General features: G+C 36.8%; 1 protein-coding gene across 1 annotated transcript; it reads right to left on the reverse strand.

The window, feature by feature from the left end:
* Positions 1–4908: 4908 nt before the first annotated feature.
* On the reverse strand, positions 4909–23779 carry LOC140344492 (cytochrome P450 2F3-like). The gene is made up of 9 exons (XM_072431645.1): positions 23597–23779; positions 19600–19762; positions 16700–16849; positions 15377–15537; positions 13022–13198; positions 10710–10851; positions 9273–9460; positions 7516–7657; positions 4909–6347 (listed from the first exon to the last, which is right to left on the reverse strand). Exons 1-9 carry the CDS (start codon positions 23771–23773, stop codon positions 6166–6168), a joined length of 1482 nt encoding a protein of 493 aa, XP_072287746.1. The 5' UTR covers positions 23774–23779; the 3' UTR covers positions 4909–6165.
* Positions 23780–25837: the final 2058 nt, after the last annotated feature.

The following is a 25837-nucleotide window of genomic DNA, read 5'->3' on the forward strand; positions in this document are numbered from 1 at the left end:
TTTCATGCTGGCCATACACATTTGATTTGATTTACTGATGAAAGTGTATTCTGTAGCCTAGGAGAGTTTTATTAAATCGGGGCCAAAGTGTGATGACATCAATGCTAAAAGGGAACAAGACAATGCAAGACAACGCTATGAGGAGCACAGCATTGTCATCCTTTCACAGGTAACAGTGGCACGGAACCCTTCCAGGTAATGTTAGTTTTTGGATGGAAGTTTTATAATGTTAGTTAATGTCTTCCAGCTATTGGATGAAACAGAATCAAAAAAATTGTTTTATATTCATCCAAGCTAAGACGTTTTTGGAAAGATAAAGTGAACCAATGTTAGAGGGCCACACTCTCTGTATCATTTACTTCCAGGTTACCTGTGCCTATTTATTTCAGAACCCCAAAACCTGAGCAACTATTTGGGTGTATTCTGTCTTTTTTAGGTTCTAGCTGTATTGTCCAGCTGTTTAAAGTCTCACTGATTGGAAAAGAGAAGCTCAGCACTGGAAGCCGCAGCAACATGCACCTCTGCAGACAGGACAGAACAAAGTGAGGATGACTTGCAGAATTTGATGTCCAAAAAAAAGAATGGATGGAAGGAAGGAGTTGTGTAGGTGTAGCTGTGTCCAGATCATAAGACATTTGTAGGTAAAAGTTTATCTTCAAGTACACAAAGATCTAACTTTATGAGGTTTCTGTATTTTAGAAACATTTTCTGCAGTAGAGTGGCTGCCATACACCTCCCTTCTACAAAACATTACCAGGATAGGTAATAAAACCTTCATGTCCTATACACATGATAATCACATAACCCAGCCATCCTTTGGTGTGGCACGTGTCACATTCAGAACAACACATGCAGATTCCGATTAAGATGTTGAATGAGGATTAGAATCTAAATCCTTTTCTGAATAATTTTCACTGTGGCACACCCAATGAATCTGTGATAATATTTTGCTACTATGCCATCTTGTTTTTATAATGTTGACTAAGGTTGTATGTGTATTATTTCACTTCTCATGTCTTGTGTGCTAAAATAATACTAATAATAAACTGGATTCATATAGTGCCAGCATATTACGCAGTGCTGTACATTAAATAGTGGTTGCAAATGACAGACAGATACAGACAGTGACACAGGAGAAGGAGAAGACCCTACCCCAAAGAGCTTACAATCTAATAGGTGGGGGGAGTAACACACAATAGGAGGGGATATATGTAGTGGTGGGATGTAGTTAGGGTTTCAAAAGATAGAAGAAGACAAGTAGGCAAAAAATAGGTTTTAAATGAGAGGACCCTACCCTGAAGAGCTTACAATCTAGGAGGACATACTATGTCTCTTCTGCAAAAAGGTATTCCTAGCTGCCTGTATGGGATGTTCTTTTAAAGTAGACTAAATTGTGTGTATGTATATTTTTAAATTTATTCACTCCCGCACAGCCGTTCAAGGGGGTCGATGTTCTGTATCCTAAAAAAACCCTGGTGAAGATGATGCTGGTGAAAAAAATTTGCAGACAGTGCATTACTGGAGGTTATGTGAGTACAGTCCTTCTTTAAAAAGGGAATGAAAAGAAAACCTGTTCTTGGGTCAAAGAAGTCAAACAGCACAACATCTGATTTTCTGGATTTTACATATTTTGTCCATTATCTGTTTCATGCCCTAATAAATGCAGTGTAGGTAAATGTTAATTTAAGTTGTAAAATGTTAAATCTGAACCCTGTAAGCATAGTAAATAACAATTAATGCACCTTTGCTGGTAATAACCCATCATTCATCACTATGGAACATTAACAATTTTGTACAGAAGATTTGATCTGGGGAGCTCTTTTGGACCCTTTGACAAGGACACCCCTTACAAAAGAGATATCAACCTGCCTACATGTAATATTGTTCCATTAAAGATTATTATTTCCTAGGTCACATACATTTGAATTTTATTCTGGAGATCAGCTATAATGTTAGACTTGTGTCTAGTGTTGGTCTAATAGCTCACTATTCGAATTGACAGCTATTTGATCGAATAGTGAGAAATTCTCCGGGTGACCAAATGCCAAATTCGAACACCATTGAAGTCAATGGTGCGAGAATTAGGGTTTCTTAAGGGTCTTTTAAGGGCTGCAAGAGCAATCAGATTGCTCTTGCAGCCCTTTACTAGTTGTATGTGTTTTTGGATAGAGTTTCTCTACCCAAGAATACTGGACACTACAGGGGATGAATGGAGACTTGTCGGGACATAATACTGGAACTGCAGAGGCAGAGGCAAGTGGGGACAAGTCCCCATTCATCAGTTGTAGTGCCCGGACATTGTAATAGAACTGCAGAGGTCTGCAGTTCAGTTTCCCACGTGACGTCACAATGGAGCTGAACTGCAGATTACCTCTGCAGTTCCACTACGATCTCCGGGCACTATAGGTGATAAATGGGGACAAGTCCCCAATTATCACCTCTAGTGCCCTGAGATCCCGCAATGACAGGAGGATTCCTATGTCTGCACAGCCGGGGGAATCATATTGTCATTGTGGGAAAACCTGTAAAAAAAAAAGTTAGTTAAAAAAACACAAACAATCAATAAATTACTATAAAATTATTTTTTATTTTTTTTTTAAGACAATTTTTACAATTTTTTTCCCCCAAATTGAATCCCGTGTTTTTTGGGTCAGGTCTATCCGAATTCGAACAGCCATATTCGGGTCGAATATAAGGAGAACCCGAATTCGAACACCAACACTTCTTGTGTCTCAATTCTTTAAGTTGTCAGCCGTAGGCGCCTCATGAAGTACTCTGCCTGGTCCTCCATCCACAACATCACAAAATTCTATTGATTGGATCAGGCTGCATTGGCTGATGCTAGGCTTTGGACATTTGGTCTTTATAATTACTTTATGAATAATGTTTTATTTTAAAGGATGCATACCTTGATTCCTTTTTTTTTGGATGTCCTTGTCCACTACACATAGTAGTGGGGTGCTTTTGAATGTCGCACAAATTGAAGACACAGGTCATCTTTCCTGTATAGTGTCCAAAACTCCATATGGGTGGAAGTAAACCCACATTATAAGCAGGAGAGACTCACATCCAACTAACAGCTAAGACCAAAATAAAGGGAAGAACTATAATAAGCTCCTGTGCTTTGCCTTCAAAACCCTCCACAGTTCTTGTCCCACATACCTTTCTGACTTGATAGAAAAATATTCCCCTAGTCGGTCTCTTCGCTCCTCTAATAACCTACTAATGACTTCCTCAATCATAACCTCATCACAAGCACGGCTCCAAGACTTCTCTAGAGTTGCCCTAACTCTCTGGAATGGTCTTCTTCGTCCTATTCGGTTTGCTCCTACTTTCTGCTCATTTAAAAGAGCCCTCAAAACCCATTTTTTCTAATTTGCCTACTCGTCTTCTTCTGTCTTTTGAAACCATCATTACTTCCCACCGCCAGTATGTTGGCGCTATATACATCCCGTTTATTAATATTTAAGGGCTAAATAACATAAATACTGTAACTATATGAGCAGGCATTTTAAGGAGAGGGTGCCAATATAAGAGAGAGAGAAGTAGAAGCAACATAATAGGGTCACTGTAATAGGGAAGAGTAATAAAATTTGCTGTGGGGTCCATGGATTTCCAGTTACACATTAAGACTTTTTATTTCTCTTAGAAGAGGTGAATGTTTTCAGGAAATGTATGAAAGTTTGAGGCTATAATCTATTTTTGCCACTAGATGGCAGGAATAACTTGAACAGTATGAGTGTTAACATGGTTGTGGCTATGAATAAACATTCCTATGTGTATGCAGATCTCTAACCATCCCTTCTGTTTCCCACTTAATAGGCCTGATTTATTAAAGCTCTCCAAGGCTGGAGAGGATATACTTTCATCAGTGAAGATGGATGATCCAGCAAACCTGGAATGGATCCGGTCTGGTGCTAACAAATAGCAAATTACTATTAAAACATCTATTCCAGGTTTGCTGGATCACCCAGCTTCATTGAGGAAAGTATATCCTCTCCAGCCTTGGAGATCTTTAATAAATCAGCTGCAATATGACCATATGGTACCTGGTTCAAACACTTATAATGGTTTGATTCTGCCCAGGTGCATGCAGATTGGGCTTATATGGATACAACTTGGGGCATTTGTAAGGATAATTTTGGAAAGTGCAAAGAATGGGATGCTTCACCTATTTTTAAATCTTTTTGCTGTTAATGTGTTAGGAATGAAATTGAATAAGACATATGAAATATTCTACATTTGAGCCCATATATATTAAAGCTTAAAAGTTGTATAATTAAACCAAAACTGTAATCTGCAGCAGAAACCTATTATGCCCCAAATTTAGGAAACGTCATATTTATTCACCACCTGTCATGCTAGGTATATACAAAATAAATATATCTGTGTGCTTTTTTTGGTAATTTTATATTGATATTTATTATTGATGATTGCTGATATTTTACACAGCATAATCTTGTACCTTCAGTAAACTTTGTTCACTATAAATTCTATTCCAGTTGTTGGGTTTGTTCATGCAAAAATAAATATTACTAAAGAGCTGGCAATTTTGGATGACCATAATCAATTAGAAGATTGATGATTAAACATGAGGATATACTGGAGCAGTGTTTCTCGACCTTTTTATCATAGCAGAACTACTTTTTAGGTTTTCAGGGAACCCCTACTATAATTACTATATCCCCAATTCACAGACAGTAGTGTGTTGATCATTAGGAAGAACGTCTCTAACATTGCTGGCCAGTGGGAAGAATGTCACCCTTACAGATAGCCAAAAAGATCATTGGTGTTTGTTAAACTGACTTCTAGAGGTACAAACTGTTCATTCCTTATGGAACCCCTAGAAAGCTCGGGAGGAACCCTGGTCCAAGAGGGATATTTGATAGAACAGGAAAGATTGCAGAATCACAAATTTAGAAGCAGTTTATTAAAAGAAATAGAATATTTTACGAGCAGAAAAATTAAAAAGACTAATAAAAATTTACATAGTTTTTACATATAATATAGTGCTAAAAACCATCACATTGGGGAGGAATGAGTAAGAATCTACACCTAGCTGCAGGCTAGAATATTTAAGATGTACGTAGCCTTGCTTAAAGAAAAGATGCCTAGATACCTAGATGCTCAACACCATTCTAATATATATATAGTATATAAACATTTATTTCATGTTCATTATGGTGACCTGTCTGTTTTCAGTGGAATATAAGGAATGTATTTGAATGCTGAGGAAGCACATTTTCTAAAACGAGAGGCTCTTTGGATTATGACTCTGACACCTGTTTTCATAAAAAAACTCAATTTTAAATGAGATTTGAATTTACTGCTGACAGTAAAATATTGTGCATGTTCTTCTCATACTATAAGTTTGTAATGTGTGCCATTCCCATAATCAGGAGTTGGTAGGTAAATAAAGCAATGTGGAGCACTTACTCCACATGTATTCTACAGCTGCTGCACCCTCGGAATCTTGCAGTGGCATTTAAGGGTGCAGACGCACCCCTTTTTTAATAAACTGTACTAAATAAATGTAATTATTGTCTGAAATTACTTAAAAAGTAATTTGGCAAAATCTAAATGGTGTTTTAGCCTCAACCATTAGAAATCTACTTTCTATAAGCAGTTTTGATGAATATAGATGATCAAACATAGGCTTTTAAAGCAGACCTGGACTTGGAAAACCTTTTCGCTAGCAAAGGAAAATCAGTTTTGAGTGATAGAGAACTGACAATGTACATTAAGAAGTTTCTGACCACTTTTTCATATTCTGCATGGTGCTAGGCAGCCACCACATTTGTGTAGGTTCATGGAGCAGGAGGATTTTCCTGTTACTAACCCCTGAACTTTGATGACATAACTAATGTAATTAAGTAATCAGAAGTAGGAAAGCTATATCTCTGATGATACAAAGCTTCTGATAGGCTCCTGTAAGGCTAGGCACTGTTACATGGCAGGAGGGGCTTTGTTGCTCCTAAGTAGAAACTATATAATAAAAATACATTTTATTTACCAATTTGCTTTGGTTACAATAAAAACTACACAACTACAGTTATCCCTCTTAATTTTTTTTCCTAGAGATGAGCTTTAGGCTGTTCTAATGAATTTTTGTCAGACAACCAAAAACTTTTTATTAGTTATAGGTCAGCTTTAAAGATCAAATGGTTAGCGAGGTATGATGCAGCATTTGTACTCAGGTGGCACATTGCCCAGTCCACTCCCTGTAGGTGTGAGGTCTATTTCTTCCTTTGGAATGACTGGTTTAAAGGTGAAATTCTGGAGCAGAGATGTGAAATACAAGAAGAGTTCCATCCGCCCCAAGCCTTCTCCAATGCATATCCTTTTTCCTAACAAGAAAAAACAAGCTTTTACTAGGAATGAAAAGATATTAAGTGGGTAATTAGAGCGGATTACTTATGTAATTGCCAATCCAGCAGAAAAAGGCTTTAAGTTAGTACTTAACATTTAAGTGCATATTATATTAAAATATTTGTCATTGTCAATAATCAATAAATTGACCCCTTTTACTCAAGTTTCCTCGAGGCTTAATTCATGCTTTGGAATTTCTGAAATTGCAGAAAGAGTTCAGTTGAGAGAACATCAAAGGCAAACTGCTTCATGAAATTTCTATGTTAACCTTGCATCCTTTGCATTCCTAAATGTGGTCTAAGTTCCCCTACTTTGAGGTAGGTTACAGTAACTACCTTTTATGAAGGATATAATGGGCACAGCAAAGTGTACTGGTTTTTGTTTCATTGTTCTGGTTTGAAAATAAGTGATCAGGAATTTTTTTTTGCAGAAAGGGGCATGCAATGTCCCTTCAGCAATAAAACATACTTACCTGCCTGAACGATGTCTTCATCCAAAATAAAAACCACTGAGCTGTGCTTGCTGGATTCCCCTGTGGCTCCCCGGACTGAATGAATGTCATCCCCAGCCCACTAAATATAGATGGTCAAAGACCCTTCTCCAGGATCGGGTGGTCAGGCGCTGTGACAAGGGCAGGTGAGTACAATAAAAAACTGTGATCAGGCAGGTACTTTTATTTTATTGCAGAAGGGACAGAGTCTGGACCAGCCTGGTCACAGTTTTTTTTTTATTTAGTTTAGTTCCGCTTTAAAGCTGAACTTCATGCAAACAGCTAAATACAAAGATAAAGTACATACATTGTAGTTATTTTACCTACTAAAGTATTTTTTTAAGCCCTGAGATGTATACAGCTTTTCCACATAGGACAGTCATGTGGATGAAGCCACCAGCTCTGTTACCATTATGGACAGTGGAAGGCATATGGTGGTATCCTCTTGCCACACCAATCTACAAACTTGGCAGTAAAAAAGCAGCAAAAGTTCTCATCTTGCACACTCTGCTCTCCTCTAACGTACATGCGACATACCTGATTGGCTCCAAGTACTGCCTTCACCTTTCCCTCTTTGAGTTCTATAAAGCAGATTGCATGAATTCTTTATACTAATTCTTTTATCATATATTAGATATCAAACTAATAATAATTACCGGCACCAAAAGGCATATGGGCATCACTCTTCTTAAAATCACCCTTTTCATCCAGAAAATTGTTTGGATTAAATTTGTGTGGTTCTTTGTAAAAACTTGGATCATAGTGGACGGAAGCCAGGAGTGGGGTGACGTGTGTTCCCTGAGCACAAAATGAAATAAAAATTGCACAATTTACCATTTGCTCCTTTTTATTATAATATATTATTTCTATGTATGCTACTTGCTAAAAATAAAGTAAAAATAAACATGAAACCTATTCCACTTACGCTATTCATATTTACTGCTTGAAGTTGACAAACCCTACTTTCTTTGATGTCGGATGGCTTCATTGAGAAACATTAATGATGGGGAGTAGTTTATGGATGCTCACATGCAACAACCCAATTAACAAGAAAGTTCTGTCTAAATCATGGTTGGCACAGGGACTTTTTGGCAAGCTTTGGTGATTTTCAGCACTTGATACTTGGTTTTAATCTTGGTTTGCACACCACCCATGGGCGTCTTCCAGGCACTCTGGATTCTCCCCACTTCCCCCCAAAAAATACAGGTAAGTTATTTGGCTAAAGTAACCTTAAACTATGGTAGGGACATTAGATTGTAGCCTCTCTGATGCACAATTAGTGGACATAACATGTTGCGCAGTGCAATGACTTTCTGTGAAAGCACACTAGTGTGCATGGTGATAGCAATGTGCATGTTCCTTTCCCGAGGAGGGGGGAATAGAAAAGCGGCATTGTCATTCTACCATCAGATGTGCCTGAGGCCAGAATTTTAAATTTATATTGTGAAAGCCTGCACAAATGAAAAAGCAGTAAAACCTTAACAAATGGAACTGAAATGGCTAGGAAAGGTGTGAAATGTCTACAACTACACTACAAGAAAAAGTCTAGTTAAATGTGGCTAACTACTACTAGATATACAATGGCCTGGATCATTAAGAACCTTCACAGACATAGAGGTGGAAAGGTAAGGTTTATTTTTCAATAGGAAAGCTTAGATATATGTTTATTATTATACAGCACCATCATATTACACAGGGCTGTACAAAGTCCATAGTCATGCCACTAACTGTCGCTCAAAGGAGCTCACAATCTAATGTCCCTACTATAGTCATATGTCATTAATGTAGTCTAAGATCAATTTAGGGGAAAGCTAATTAACTTTGGGATGTGGGAGGAAACCCACGCAGACATGGGGAGAACCTGTAAACTCCACGCAGATAGTGTCCTGGCTGGGATTTGAACCTAGGACCTGCAAAGGCTGGAGTGCTAACCCCTGAGCCACCATGCTGCCCTACGTTTAGCTTGTACATAAAGAGCCTGGATCTGAATCTTTGGGCTGTGTGTATTTTATAGATATAAATTATCTATTGCCCACCTATTCAAGAGGGCTTGTTGGAGGATATAGTAAAAAAAGAAAATGGAAAAGAAAAAGAAAAAAAGTAAAATCACTATGTTCTGTGTTCATGGAACCATAATACAACCAAACCATATATATTTGCATGAGCTAAATATCGCCATACAGTTTTCATGGTTGGAGGTATTTACAGTCTCTTACACCAACATATTTTTCTAGTGGGTGACACCGGGTTGAATCTAGATACGATTGACCTTCTCTTTAAAACAGATGATTTCAAACTTCGTGGGACCTGAAAGTTTCTACAGCTTTTCCACTCATTTTCTAAGCAAACACAGGAGCCTCACAATGCTACGGTATGGTTGGAATGTTATGGTATGGAACTGGTGCTTTCTTACCTTCGGGATTGTGTAGCCTCTAAAAACTATGTTTTTGCTTGTGCATCGAGGCAGACCGACTGGAAGCACATCACAAAACCTGATGAGTTCATGGATAGCCGCTTCTGTATATGGCATTTTGTTTCGATCAGCAATGCATGGGAATCGATTTCTACCAACAACACAGTCAATCTCTGCTTGCATTTTTTCTAGAGCCAAAAATAATACGGAGGAAATGGTAACTGAATACATTCATTGTGACATTCCAAGCTTCATGTCTGTTCCACTATTTAATTCTTATGGATTAAGGAAAGGGATTTGTGCAGATGGCTACAATCAAAGTTTAGAGAATCAATGAAAATAGTATTGCAAAATGCTAGGGATGCACCTTAAACATGATAGTGTGCCGCTGTGCCATTCATTTTAGTGGCTTCCAATGCACCTGCATTGCAACACAAAAAAAAGGAACATGTACGTTTTTTTGCCCATTCTGGGGACTGCCTTAATCTGATACATATATTTACACAACACATGCACCAGAATTTTGATACTGACTGTAAAGAATACAGTGGAACTAAAATCTCACTTTAAAAATTGGTAATCCAGACAGGTGGTTCTTGCAGAAATGGAAAGGCGATGTCCCTTCTGCAGTGACTGTTCTTACCTACCTGATTGCAACCAAGCTGTCAAAATTTGTCAGCATTGGTTGCCAGAAAAATCCAACAATCTGGTTTTCTGTGTGCATGCCAGGAATTAATGAGGTAGACATGCTGGAGTTACGTCATCAATCAGGATAGACAAAGATCTTGTCCAAGAAGAAAGAAGATGTTGGCCCACTGCGATGGAACAGCAAAAGGTGAATATTGCAGGCTTAATTCTGGTTTAAATGGGTTTTGTTTGAGCCAGCAATCAAATTATTTTCCCTGAACTATACATAGATCATCTGTGCAATAGATCCATATTTATCTGTGTCATCCCTTCATCTTCAACTTTAATCCACATTTAGTTCCCACAAAAAAAACGTTTTTTTGCACTTAGCAAATAGATATTCCAAAATGCTTCCAATGGTATATTACACAGACCAGAAGGGAACAAATACAATTTCATTGTTAGGGTGTACATACACCTTAAATTTAACCATCTCCATCATTGAACTTTTTCCCATCTGTATACAATCTACCATAATAAATTTGGAGCAGGTTTTGGAGAAGCTCGGATGAATTATTGCTATCAACAATATAGTATTATGTGCTCTCAGACCTAATTTCGAAAATAGTCCTGATTGTATAAATTTTACTAGCTTCATTCTCTCTCGGAGTCTGAGGCTTTCTAGGTTGCAAGGCTAGGGTCGTATGAGCCCCAGTGTCTGAGCATTCCAAGTAAATTTAAGGCATAGTAGTGTCCGTATTTTTATCCTTATGGGTTAAATTAAAGTTCTTAAAGTTAATTTAAAATCACCTGCCACCTCTGGGTATTTCATGAGCACCAGGAATCCATATCTCAGGTTAGTGCTGACTGTCTCTGTTCCTCCAAACAGTAGGTTTTGAATTGATCTGGCCAAGGATTTTGCGTAGAAAGCTGTGTCTGGATTTGCCTTTTCCTTCACAAGTAAAAAAAATATAAAAATGTCAAAGCAATAAAAATTTGCATATTTATATGTAAGATAAATTGCAGTACTAATAGATGAGAATAGTTGTTACACATAGATCTGTATAAACAGCATGCCAACACTCCCACCCAACAACTGCTTCTATCTTCTTTTGAAACTCTATAAACTTTGAAAATCTATTTCCATCCACTGCATATTTTCCATGGGGTAATTCTGTCCCACCACAGTCTTGGATCTGGTTAAGAGATCCCATCTCTTCATCTGCAATTTTAATTCACATTTACTTTTTATGTATGTATACATTTCTTTTTTACCTCTTCACATGGGACAGACTAAAGCCGCATACACAAGTGCAATAATAGTCGTTGGAAAGGATCTTTCCCAATCCTTTCCAACAACTATTATTGCACGATTCATGAACGAGCGCTGTACATACAGCACCATTCTGCTCTATGCAGAGGGTAGGGGGAGAACGATGGAGTGGCACCCCGCTGCACGCTCTCCCACCTCCCTTGCTTTACGATCATAAGTTGTCCACTGTCCGTGGATCTGCCAGGAGGGTCGTTCGGACGATGGACGACTGGTGCTGTACACACGCCAGATTCTTGCCCAATATCGGCCCTGAGACGATTATCGTGCGAGAACCGTTGGACGTGTGTACGTAGCTTAAGGCTTTGGCACTATATTTGACTAGTATAAAGCTGGAAGCCTTTGACTGAATTTGGCAGATTTTGGGATGGATTTTGAAGACAGTTTAGCTTGTTCCCTTTCCCAAGATAAGTTACTGATGCCAAATTAAAATTCTTAGATATTCTGCTTTTTTTTCCTGCAGTACAGATTGGGCTTCTTGCAGATTGCTGTAAAGGTGATGCTGAGTGTATCATTTCATGAGGCTTTAAATCAGTATTTCTCAACCAAGGTTACTCCAGAGGTTGCTATGAATTCCTTAATAATTCAGCAATTTCTGATTCTGCAGTCAGTTTTACTGACACCATCATTATCTTTTTTCTATCTGTAAGGGCATTCTTCCCAATAGCCAGCAATGTAAGAGTCATTCTTCCCTCAGGCCACCACACTAATATACTGTGAGTTGTGGATATAGAAATTAGAGTAAGTGTTCCCTGAATACCCGAAAGTTATTTTAAGTGTTCCTCTTGAGAAACATTGCTTTAAATACATTACTAATCACATTTCTGTTTTACCCTATTAATTATTAATTAGTTATGTAACCTTTTGGAGACTTAAAGTAGCCAACAAATTATCCTTCCTTAGCACAAATTTTCTGTTTTTGTAGGAACATGTACGTACACTTTACCTCTTGTAAGATTCTTGTGTGTTTAAGGTCAGGTTTCATTACTTTAGATTAGATTATATGGATTTTTCTCAGTTGCTTGTTCAAGTAAGTGGCCACTCTCCAGTATGTTGTTGGCACATCTACATGAAATAGCATGATTCTGACACTTCCTTATAGAGTTTGGTTCAATTTTTGTGCACCACCATTTCGTACCTAAATTCTGCTACAGAAAATCAGGATTTCAGTTCTGCTACATAGCACTATTTTGTGCAATGTAATTATCAGGACATTGCGAGAAATGCAAATCATTTGGCGGATAAAATAATTCAGAGTTTTAATCTGCATATTCAGCAGTTTGCCCTTAAGCCAAAACTAAGAATGGTAATAAACATGTTGAATACTGTATAATATAGTATTACCTTTGTAACAAAATTTTTAAAATGTAAAAACTTGTGTAGCTCTATTTGCCAATAGCAATGGAGTTACAGGACCTCCCAAGCCTATTATTTCCTCGTAACAGACCAGGGTCTTACAAATTACTATCTACTTCTCACGTCACAAGGCTTCTATTTTTATTCCTACTGTGGTTGTGACAAAGGTCTTAAATGTTTTCCCCTCATAGCAGCCAAATGCGGAAATTAGAAAAATGTGCAGTGTGCAAGTACATTTGCCCCATATGGCAGGTATTCTTTTCACTACTTTGCTTCTATATACTATTTTTATTCACCTATCAACCTGATTGCTGTTAGAATTTCCCTGTTTCATTTGGGACATGGGTAAACTTTAATTACGGTTATATATGAAGTCCCCATCCTCTCTCTAGAGATCCCCTGTGAACTAATAAATAAAAAACCTGATTATAATTACCTCTTTGATCTTTATGAGGAAACAATCAATGTAGTCACGAGGATTTTTAGGATCCAGAGTCTGCTCGTGGTCTTTGATGCTTTCAGCTGAAACATCATAGATCATATTAAAATACTTCTTAATTTTCTTGTGCGGACCGGGCACATATTCCATGAGATTGGGATACATGTTGTATAGCTGTTTGTTAAAACATAAAAATGAACACAAGCTATAAATGAAAAAAGAAATCAAAGATAGGTCTTTATGGTGTGGTAGAGCTGTGTATATCTCAGGATTTAATGGATAGAAATACAACTTGTTTGACAGGCAAAACAACCCCCATGTATCTATTTAGCTGTTTGCCTGGAGTTCAACTTTGAAGATGTTGAAGACATTTTAGCGCTCATCCATGTGACCAAAGTCAGGAATGCTATGCCCACATTATTTCCACACTTTCCCACAGTTATACCCATCCAAGTGAGTGATATTAAATATGTTAGGAGGTGTGAAAAACTGTCCCACTCATATTACTGAACAATATCCAGTCACCCTGGGGATAACTCAAAAAGAATAGGAAAGAATAAAAGAAAAAATAACCTACATGAAGTCTGAACCTTTATTCGTTTATTACTCCCTTGGTGACTTTTACATATCTCATCTTCCTCATTAAAATATATCTTTACCCGAATTCTTTTTGTTTTGTTTTGAAGTAGGTGTGAAAAAAAGGCTGCCAGGTAAGGAGAAATAATTCTGTTTCTATTCTAGAAAATGTGTTTGGGTATTAAGACCCTCTTTCAATTCCAAAATTTTGCATATCAGGACATAAAAAATCAGTAAACCTTAAAGGGTCTTAAAATTAGGTAAGTAAAACCTCGGGTGAACAACAGTACATGACATATTACACCACATCATTATTTATTTAGGAAAGATGAAGTCGAAATACAGAAGCAATGCATGAAAATGTAGTTACACCCTTACCACTTTTACTAAAAGGGTATAGCAGTCAGGTGCTGGTAATCAAATACCCTTTAACTGAGTATCAGCAATTATAACCACCTCCATAAAAACAGAAGTTTTGGCAGTTTGCTGGCCTGGAGCATTCAGGTGTGTGTTAACACAATGCCAAGGAGAAAAGACATCAGCAATCATGATATGGTAGCAATTGTTGCTACCCATCGATTTGGGAAGGGCTTTAAGGTAATTTCCAAAAAAAGAAAATAATCAAAGTTTTGCAATGATCCAGTCTAAATTTCTCCACATTGATGTAGGGGACTAATAAAGTCATACAGAAAACAAAACCCTTTTGCAGCTTAAGGTAGTTTTACAAGCTATTGAATCATGGAATGTACTTGATTTTAATGCATAGCTTCATTTTTCTTACCAAAAAAACTAAAGTAGAATATTTTGCGTGTTTTACACCTGGCGTTATGTTTAAATATTATTTTACCCTCCAGTGGTATTCCTGAGTGTGAATCGGGGTGGATTTTACTTGCAAAAAGTGGTAGTTCCGAGTCACACTCGGGGTCGCCAAAAACATAATAAAACTCCACTTACCTTGTGCCTTCTCCCCCGGTGTCCTGCTCGTCCCTGCAGATCCTCGGGACATCTTCTTCCTTCTATCTTCACTTGGCAACTGCAGAAACGTTCTTCGGGGTTTCCCAGTGACGTCGCTGAATGTGTCCATGTGGGCGGGAGGCGTGGCGGGAAATTCAAATAATTTTGTATTGGATTCAATACAAAATAACTGTTTTGAGTCCAATACAAAGAAATATTTATATAATATATATATAATTATAATATATATGTAATACATTGTTTTGTACAGTTATATTACTGATTTTAGTATTTTATGCACCCTTGTTTTAACAGATTTTTTTAGAGTTTTTTTTTATAAAATTATAGACATATTTCAGTGAGTTATGCCTAAGAATTATAGGCCTACAATGTAAAATAAATTTCCATGCAAAAAAAAAAAAACGCTTTTTGCATGAAAATACGGACAGAATTAGAATGCCAGGGGGGCTAAATTATTTTAGAACTAGATGATTTATTATATCCTGGTATGTTAGACCTTAGAATTGAGATAGGGTGTCCTTTTTTTCATGACTGTAAATACATTTTAGGCTTCAGGGTCTTCCATTGCCTTCTCATTGGTTTTCTTGAGATTGCTTTGTAGCACTATTAGCAATAGACCCAATGGACTGAGAGGTCATTGAATGGTAGATGGCATTATGAGAACATGAGAGAGACATTTCAGTTTATTACGGTGACCCTTCACGATCTTCTGACAATGTTTTACTATACTACCTGCACCACCTATTTATATTTCTCTCCTTCAGTTATGCTTCAGTATACAAGCTTCCCCTTTGTACTCACCGTCCCCCAGGTGCTGCTCATAATGAGGAAGTTATTATAAATACTCTTAGTTATCGCCAACAGTCTTCTGTCCTTATAGTCAAACCGACTGCCAAAAACTATGGAGCAGATCACATTGGAGACTGTGCTAGCAAAGTATGTGGTGGGATCCACTGGAGCCCCTAGGGAAACAAATCATATGCATTAGTGTCATTTTTTATGTTTTATTTCATTTTATAATATTTTTTTAACACGGTTTTCACCATTTACATCGGTAAACCAAGGCTCAAATCCTATGAGGTTCCGTTCATACCCTGTCTGTACCCTCATCCATCTCCTTTTTGCCATATGGTTTGTGCCTTCAAAATCTCCCATGTGTAAAAAACCTACTTGCTGTTGGAACTCCCAAAACCATTCATGCTGTTCATTCCATAGATGTATCTCTGGAACTTCTCCCTATTCTGTTCCTTTCCTAGCCTTAAGTGTATCATTTTTCTTCTTTAGGATTTGGATACATTGAGGAAGGAGTAGACCATCTGTCAAGTTTTATTAATGTCTATTTTTACTGATGGCTATGGCCAGTGAAAAAGTTGACTTTTGAGTACACCTATCGTACCGGAGAATCCCCCCAACTAAGATTTTCCTCAACTGCTTGTTGCATGTCTTCTGTATAACCTAAACTTCTAGCTGCCTCTTTTATTACTTTATCTTCTAGCTTTCTCTCCAAAACCTAAATATCTTAGCTGTTTCGCCTATGACCTAAACTCCTAGTTGCCTTTCCTATGATCTAGACTCCTGGGTGTCTCAGCTATGACTTTTAGCTCCTAATTGTCTTGTTATTGACCTTATCCTGTAGGCACATCTCCTATCACATCTTCTAACCCAATATTCAAATTCTCCCTCCTAAAACCTAATCTTCTGGAGATGCCTCATCAGCAGGCTGCACAGGACTTCGTAGATGTGTATTAGAGGGTCGATACATACCTCCTTTTGGGTTGTACCCCTTTTGGAACATGAACATTAAAAGTCCCATGGAAATAATTTGGGCTTTTTATGTAGGTTGGCTGATCAGAAGAGCCTTAGAGAATGTATCTTCCTTGCACAGCCAACAAGAGTGTTTATCCTGCCCGAACCAAAAAGAAAAACCTGGAGGTCGGCTGTGGTAAACCCTTATACCCCTGGAATATTAAAAACTGGATCCCAATGGTTTGGCTGCTGTTAAGCCTTAAATGGGATCTGTTGGATGGCTGAAGGAAAGCTATTTGCTGTTGTTTTTTTAGAAAATTAAAGAGATATTCCTATTAAAGGTAAACTTAGAAAATATGATTTGTAGTAAAGCTGTACCCTTCGTCTTTTTTAACTCGTCTATGAGAAAGTGCGCCTCCTCTTGTATCCGTTCCTCTAAACTCCTTTTCCCCATCCCAAAATTTCTCAGTGTTTGCAGAGAAAAGCGTCGAAGAGACTTCCACCTCTCCCCATTGGTAAAGGCAAGGTCTGTAAAGTAAATTGAAAAAAAAAATAAAAATTAAGGTTATAATAACTAATGAAGGAATTTATAAAAATGATTTGCATATTATTCAAATCCAGCCTGGGTACCAAATGATGTAAGTATATGAACCTCCACCCAGAGTTTTACCACACCATACAATTCCTGTTATCCAGCACCTACTGGGAAAGGTAGATTATTGATAAATGTATGTTCTGGTTGCATGTGCATTGCTAATAAAAATAAATTAGTTAAATAAATAATTAAAACACTATTAATATAAATCAATAGAGGCACAATAGCAATCCACTTATAGTCAAATAAATATCAGTACAGGTAATCCCTGGGTTAAGGACATCCAACATATGGATGCCTCCTAGATACAGAACCGGGCTTCCCTGCTTGCTGTGTGCAGGACGGAGGCTTGATAGGGGGAGGAGGGCAGTTTGCATGACTTGCCCAAGAAATCTTTTGCTAAACACAGCTGTTGACCCAGAGGTTGTGGGTGATCTTAAGCACTGAGCTCTTCTGCAACCTCTTGTAACTCTTTAATGACTCTGCAGTTGTTTCTTTTTGCATATTAAGCACAGCTTGCTCCCAAATTTTATGAATGTCTAGGCTCTATAAAGTTTTTTTTAAAAAAAAAACAAACATCTGTCCTATTTGCATTTATTAAAATACCATACATGTTCCAACTTACATACGAATCCAACTTAAGAACAAACCTACAGTCCCTATCTTTTATGTATCCCGGGGACTACCTGTACAGTATTATCAGAATGTCCCACATAAAAGCACAGGACGGTATAATAGCAGCATAAGAAAAAAAGTCCATAACCAAGTGAGTCCAGCCAGGAAAGCAGTACAGGTCTTATGTATGGACAGGTTGTGTGCCAGTTGCCTGGGAGCTCAGGTTGCTTGAGTTCCAGATATAAGGGAGTTTACTGTATATTGCACCTGGTTTAATAAAGCTCTCCAAGGATAGAGAGGATACACTTTCATCAGTAAAGCTGGATGATCCAGAAAACCTAGAATGGACCTAGTCCAGGATTTTTCCATAACTATTAGCAAAGGACTTTTAAGAAATCTATTCCAGGTTGCTGGTTTACTCAGCTTCACTGATAAAAGTGTATCCTCACCAGTCTTGGAGAGCTTTAATAATTCAGGCCCATTACGATGAATGTTTTCTTGCTTTCTTTATTATTCTGAGAACTAAACTTGTTTTATACTTTTATATTCTAAATATTGCACATGCATTTTTCAGATTTTCCTATTTCCAGCCAACAGATAGACCGGTAGTTTTCTGTATGTATGTTTAATAAGCTTTTTTCAACTGTTCAGCCTGTTTTCACAGCTCCTGCTAAAACTCCATACACACCATTGAATATGTTTTATTGGGAGATCAACCTCCTTCATTCTCCCCACTTATTGCTCTTTTTTTGTTCTGTATACATTTTCAATTAGACAAAGACAGTCTAAAAGCAAACAGATACTCCCTTGCTTTATTTATTTTTATTTTACCCATAATGCTCTGTTTCACCAGTGTCATACTGTCTTATTAATAGATCTTGCTGATTCAGCACCACAATAAGTGAATATTACATTACCAAGGCTTTATGGAATTTTAATGAGTTTGACCACAAACCATAAAGGTTCCTTTTAAAAACTGCAGATGAGATCTTCAAATCTTTGTGATTTTAGCAGCCACCTAATTTCTCTATGCCTGTAATATGGTGTGCCCAAATGGCTAATCGATTGATTGATTTCCAGCTTTGTTTTGGAGTAGCAAATACACTCAAGAAGGATAGGATGTGACCTGAATGCCGAGCAAAGATTCTGACTGCAAGGCTTTAACTTCCACCTAAAACTTAAAGGGTTGGTCCACAGCTCATATCTGCCCTTGCATGCAAAAAAAAAATTGCAAAGCTGTGCAGCACTGCAGGAACAAAGTGGCATGTAGGCTTCAATGGATATGCCTGTAGGTATATGCCAAGTCTGCCTTGTAGAAAGACTGGTTCAGTTAAATCTAATACTTCAGTTATATGTAGACACCAACTGAGAAAATCTCAAAGCATCTTCCAATCTAATAGTAAATCTTGTATTCTTGTGTTATGTGAAGTCTCACTTCTCCAGCTGTGTTTTTTTTAAATTTATTTTGGAAACTGAAGAAGAAATAAACATGCTCATGGTTTATGGATAAAAGTCATACAGGTAGCCCCCCGGTTACATACGAGATAGGGACTGTAGGTTTGTTCTTAAGTTGAATTTGTATGTAACTTGGAACAGGTACATTATTTTAATAAATGTAATTAGGACAGATGGTTGTCTAAACATATTATTAGGCATTGTGGTGTCAGTTACTACATGAAATCGTCACTGTTAATCACAAAGCAGAAAGAAAACTTTATGGAGCCTAGACCTCAACTAACTCCTGGAGCAAGCTGTGCTTTGATATGCAAAAAGAAACAACTGCGCAGTTTGTCATGGTCATTAAAGGGTTACTACAAAAAGACTTCTTTTGCAAGTCATGCGGACCTACGAACCCAGAATAAAGACATCTTATTCAGGGAATCAAGCAAAAAAACTAGAAACCAGTGGTTTCTCAGCATTGAGTTAGAGGACCTATGGATTATTATTCGTTTTGTGATAAGCACGCTGCACTGTGAGCCCATGCATTGTAGCAAATGTCCTTTTAGAGCTAAGGAAAGACATTGTTACAGAAATAATTTTTAGAAGACAAGAAGCTATAATATCTTACCATGTTCCCCTATGAAGTTCAAGAACACAGGATAGTCTCCTCTATCTCCAAATATCTCACTTTCATCAATCAAGGCTTCCTTCACAGCTTTGTATCCACATAGGACAATTCCTGGTCTAGGTCCCAGGTACAGACTGTAGACTGGTCCATACTTGTCTTTAAGCTATTTAAATATAAAATGAGGCTTATTAGGAACATGGCTTGATATTCTACTCAACCCTCATCCTTAATTTTCACACACTCTACTCACAACTGCTAAACTTCAAGGTTGGTGTCATCAGTTGCTATGAATATTAGTCAATCTTCATTTATATATCAATCTATTTGTCTATCTGCCATTATCTTTTTATACTCAGAACCAAATGAATTCAAATGTTCTAAATTAAGTAAAATTGATTACTACCTACTTTACCACCTGCAACCAATAAATGACAAGTATCAGGTATGGTCAACAGATTTCTAGAAAAGAGGCTATTGTATATTTTATAATACATTTTCCGCTCTGTGAATAAGGATCTGAAAAACAGAGGCAGATAAGATTATACAGCCTGCAGAATGAATCCTAAAGGAGAGACAGGCTTCCATTTTTTGTAACAAATAGGAATACTAGGCTTTGACAGGTTTGCACACAGTGACCTTGATTTTTATAGCTCTCCTAGGCTGGAGAAGATACACTTTCATTGGTGAAGCTGGGTGATCCAGCAACCTGGAATGGATTTCTATTGCTTTTTGCTATTTGTTAGCAAATGTTTTTAATCCTGGACCAGATCCATTTCAGGTTTGCTGAATCACTCAGCTTCACTACTAAAGGTCCAAGCTTTAATCAGCTTTAATCAGAAATATACAGCTCAGTAAAGTATCCTGTGGGAACTGTGACTTTTTTCTGAAATGATTGACTATCATACACTCTATAGGTCTTACTATTTGGTTGCTGCTTCCTGTTTATTGGTACTTATCGCCCTTCTGTGCGTCTTTCCTGTGTGAACCTGCTTTGGCGCTTGGAAAGTAATGCTAGAATTTGATTTTATGCTGTATCATTATATTTACTAGTAAGTAATAAAGTACAGTAAAGACAATTATAAAATGAACTGTTAAGCAAATCTGCAGGATTTTCATGTTATATTTGCTGAATTTCAGGTCTCATTTAGCTTTATCCTGAAGAAGTGGTGTTACACCACGAAACGCATCGATGATACACTGGCACTTCTTTTTAAACTTGCTATAATGTTTCAACTGTATGTATTTATGTTGATACTTATGTATTTATGTTGATACTTTTATAAAAGTGAATTTATGTCTGTATATTGTAATATAGGGACACAGTGGTTCCCATTCTGGGGCACTGCAAAAATTAATGTCTCCCACTTTACTTTTTAATATGATGTACTGAAAATATTTTAAGAGTTTTAGATATGCCGTTAAAGTCCCGTTTCTCTGCACATATCAATTTGAGCTTTAATCAGGCCCAGTGTATCCAAGCCTAGTAGTGTTTGTTCCTTTAATAAAATGTCCCCTGTTCTTATTAAGTCTATTGCACACTTTACTCCATTCTGATGGTTACTTTTATCCTGGGAACAAATGGCAAATCATATTACAGTGGTGAGCTTCCAAAAAGTAACAATTGTTCCTCTGAAAACTGTCTAATGTGGAAAACCCATCACTTCTTTCTTCTTTAATTTGCAGTTTTAAAATGGTAAGGAATGAAATCAACCAACAGGGCACAGATAGCACAAAAAATCACAGGGTTTAAACCCTTCTTTACCCAAAACTAAAAATTAAAAATTGCTAAGCATGTAACTGCAGACTTTATTATTAAAATAGGCCAAACATGATACTGCAATAGGAAGTAATGGGGAAATTAGCAGAAAGGGGAATAGCACAATTGCAGTGTTTGCAGGATAGTCTTTGCGCTTTACAAAATGGCTTTTGGTTGCAATTGTTGTGGTGGTTGTAATACACTGAAGGCAAATTCTATCAGGTTTTACCCTGTGCTTCTGATTGGGACTCTTACTATATATTTCTATACTGTGCAATTTATTGTCCTGTCTAAAACCTGTCAAAGCATTTAGTATATAGTGTAGTTGGGAACCTGCTCATGAGTTAGTTGTTGACCCAAAACAAAATCCACATAAGGAAAATATCTATATTTGATAAAAAAAATAAATCTTGACATATCCACGTTCTTCTATGTATTTCAGAACCTATTTGCTAATCATGATTGAAGTTTAGACTTCAAAAGGATTCCAGCCATCAAGGCTTAAAAAATGAATATCTGTAGAAGGTATAATTTAGAAGTAATACAATCCTTTAAATCGCTCCACACCTGGTATAACACTATAGGATGTAAATATATCCTATATAAACCATATATCTTTGAAAAGGGCTTTTTGAATGAAAACAAACAACTCTTTTATTAAGTGTATTGTGAATGGATGTTTGTTTACATCATCAGTTTCCTTCTTCAAATTCACACTTTATATAGCATATAGACTACAGAAATAAATCAATTTATCACTATGTGGCTCATGTCCCTTCTTACCCATATAAACCAATTATAATGCAGCCCACTGGGGTCAGAATAGTGAAAAGTGAGTTCTGACTCACTGGAAGTTGTACTAATGACCACAGAGCACTCTTAAATTATTGCAAGTTGAAGTGCATATAGTACATGTCATACATGAAATGTATACTCATTTACTGACAAATATAGTAAGTTTCATGGTATTGATTTTTGAATTTAAAGATATTTTTATTTTCTGATGCCTGCTATGCCTCCAGGAGCAGGAAACCACTCGGCAGGTTAACACATTTGTATATTTAGTGGTGCGGTTCTTTATCTGGGGAGAAAAAGCAATCACACAGCCAGAAGTAACATGTGGAACCTTGCTACAACCCCAACAGAAACACAACTCTTCACAAACATTTGCACAAAGCGGCACCTAAATGTTGAATGGCAGCGGTTGAGAGTGCCGTTGTACTGTTCCAGTAACAAAATGGACCTGATTTATTAAAGCTCTCCAAGACTGCAAAAAATAGACAATCACGGGATAATCTATGATGATAATAATCATCCAGCAAATATGGAATGGATCTGGTCCAATATTGAAAACAAATGCCTGCTAATATCAAATAGTTTTTTAAACAATCCATTTTAGGTTTGTTGGATCACCCAATAAATCAGGCCCACTGTGTATCAGGGTATGTGTGACAAGGTAACACAAACAGAATTATACAATAGATCTGACATACATTTTTACCCATTATGGCTCTTTCAAAACCCCCAAAAATGTTTTGGGCCTTAGGGTTTAATTATAATTTCACAACAAATATATTATTAATAATATTAATAAACAGGATTTATATAGCGCCAACATATTACGCAGCGCTGTACATTAACTAGGGATATAGAGTAAACCTTTCTTAAGAGATGCATAGGGCTGCCAATGGCAAGTCCCTTTTGAAGATTCTACTTTACTGATATTTACAGACTAAGTGGATTCAGTAATATTTGAGTATGAAAAAAATATTTGGTATCAGTATGGTCAGATATGCCTAATTGGATTCTTCTTCCAGGTAAGCAGAGCCATTTTGTTGCCCTAAGCAGGAAATTCTCAATGGCGCCACCCTATAATTCTATGACCCCACCCAACCCATAAAGAAAGCTTCAGCGGCTTTAATAAATACATAGTTCCCCCATACCCCTCATAGGCTACTGCTCACCTCTTCTACCTGTGCATTCCCTTCCATTACTGCTCTACATTCCCTTCAAATTCAGCTTGCCTAAGATTGTGCCCTAAGCAGTTTGCTTACTAAGCATATATGGAAAAAGGACCCTACAAGTAAGGAATTGAACACACTGAAGCAAAGGGGAAGAAGTAGCTTTAGCAGCCCCCATGTATCTCTCAAGAAAGGGTTTCTTTAACAAAACCCTAGAATAAATTATGCAATGCAAAAAGGTCCTGCAATCAAACTATCATTTCCCAATAGACTTGCTTACCTTCATAAGTGATCTGCCAATGTCTCTTGTGTTGATCTGTAGGAGATTCCCAATGAATGGTAACGGCATAGGTCCCGGAGGAAGTAAGGCTTTCTCCCTAAAAATCCTCATGAAGTTCATAATTATACAAGATACACAGAGGAGGATGAAGAGGAGATAAGTAGAATACCAGTCCATATTGTTACCTGCCACCTAGACACAATGTAAAACCAATTATATACAGAAATTTACTGTGAATACATCATGATATCACTTGTTTAGTTGCCAATAGGCTGTTCCCTGTTGATATTCCCCTAAAGAAGCAGATTTTTTTCCGCAAAATGCGTTGAGACTTTAATGAATGTTATTGGAAGTTTACTAAAACCTGAATATTATTTATATTTGGATGTATAAATGTTTTGTGATAAGATGTTTTTAATATCTAATCGATAATAACTTACTTTGGGCTACATCCCTTATGGTGCTTTTTGGCCATGGTTGAAAAAAGTATTAGTTTATGGCAAAGATGTTGTTGGCATTGAGCTTGGTACGGTAGATGAAAGAACTGAGGATATATTCAGACTGTGAAGTGGCATGAAGTAGGCATGCAGCCAGTGAAAGCCTAAACCTGTCTTGCATTTTTGTTTCAGTTTGGTGTCTTGATGCAGATCGACATTTATAAAATTCTCTTTTGGCTGGCTGTACATGGACACTTTGGGGAATATGAAAAAAATTTGGTGCTCTGAGAAAAAATGATAATATGAATCAGACTGCTAGATTAAGGGGACTTTGATCGGTAAAACCTGTTACAAACACCCAGGATATCAATGTACAGATACCCCTCCATTTCCACTTTAAAATTGAATATCTTTAACAAGAACATACTCAGCATTGAAATATCATTGATTGTAATTATATGGATATGTAAAACACATTTTAGGGAATCAACTTTTTGTTTTAGGGCGCCCTTTCTTTATTTTATGCAGTTATGCAATATCATGCATTTAGTATACTCAAGTATTTTTAAACCACCACTTGTTGAATAAAAACAGTGAAAACCATTAAAAATATAGTGTAACCTAATTTTTATTTTATCATTTTTTTAGTTTTAAAAAAAGATCAGAGATGTCAGCAACAAACCATTAAATTATTGCTTTAATGTATTTTCCATTAAGGGGTTGATATATATTGTTTTAGTCATTTCACCCCTACTCATAAATAATGTATTTTTTTTCTGTGTAGACAGTGTATGTATCATGTCAGACGTGTATGTATCATGCTCTTCTTATAGTTGTCTTTCAGAGGGCAATAAAATAGAAATTACATTCTAGCAAATCCCTTCAGTGTCATCTGCCTCTATGGCCCACCTATAGAATCAGTTGTATATGTCTAAAAACTATAAAACAATAATAATATAATAATAATAATATTATTAATAATACTATTAATATATAAAATATTATACAATATGCACGTGCATACACACACATATATATATATATATATATATATATATAAAACCTTCACTGCTGCTTGGCTTGCTTTTGATCCCCAAATCAGACCAATTTATAAGAAGTGACTCTCACTTACCTGTAGCAATATGAATCAGTCACTCTCACTTACCTGTAGCAATGTGAATCAGTGCAGGTGTAAAATATTTCTCGCATACAATCATCCAGCTGAAGAAATAACCAGACACAGCAGTACTTAATATTGTATAAATAGTATACCTAGCCTTACTCCTCCTACTTTATTTTGTTGAGAATTCGCTTAATCCCTTGGCAGAACTGATATATGATCATTTCTTTGCTGTATCAGTTCACTGGTTGAAAACGCAATTAAAAATAATGCTCCACCCAAAAATCCTAAACCTTACCAAAATCAAATGCATGGCAGCTATTCAATAAAACCAAAATCACATTCAAATTACTCCACCTATTGATGAAGAGATAAAAATGTGATGAGCAGCACTGCAAAATAACATAAAACACACTAAAAAGCAAATATATGCAAGCAGAAACCACCTTAATGGATACACCTGTTCAGCTGCTTCTTAATAAAAATATTTAATCAGCCAATCACAATGAAGCAACTTAATGCCTTATGGAATGTAGGCATTGCCTAGATGACTTGCTTTTTAAGTTCAAACTGAGCATTGAAATGGGGAAGAAAGGAAAAATAGGTGACTTTGAATGGTATAATTTCTATACCAATATACAACCCCCCACCCCTACTTGGATTGATCAGTTTTAGAAACCAAAA

Source organism: Pyxicephalus adspersus, chromosome Z (genome assembly GCF_032062135.1).
Source record: "Pyxicephalus adspersus chromosome Z, UCB_Pads_2.0, whole genome shotgun sequence".
Taxonomy (NCBI): domain Eukaryota; kingdom Metazoa; phylum Chordata; class Amphibia; order Anura; family Pyxicephalidae; genus Pyxicephalus; species Pyxicephalus adspersus.

Excerpts from the sequence above, each read along its gene's own strand:
- LOC140344492 (XM_072431645.1), bottom strand. The coding sequence starts at position 23,773 with ATGGACTGGTATTCTACTTATCTCCTCTTCATCCTCCTCTGTGTATCT. Across the intron at positions 16,850-19,599 it reads GAACTTCATAGGGGAACATG|ACCTTGCCTTTACCAATGGG; the intron begins GTAAGATATTAT and ends TTTACTTTACAG. Across the intron at positions 7,658-9,272 it reads GAGGCTACACAATCCCGAAG|GGAACACACGTCACCCCACT; the intron begins GTAAGAAAGCAC and ends TTTTGTGCTCAG.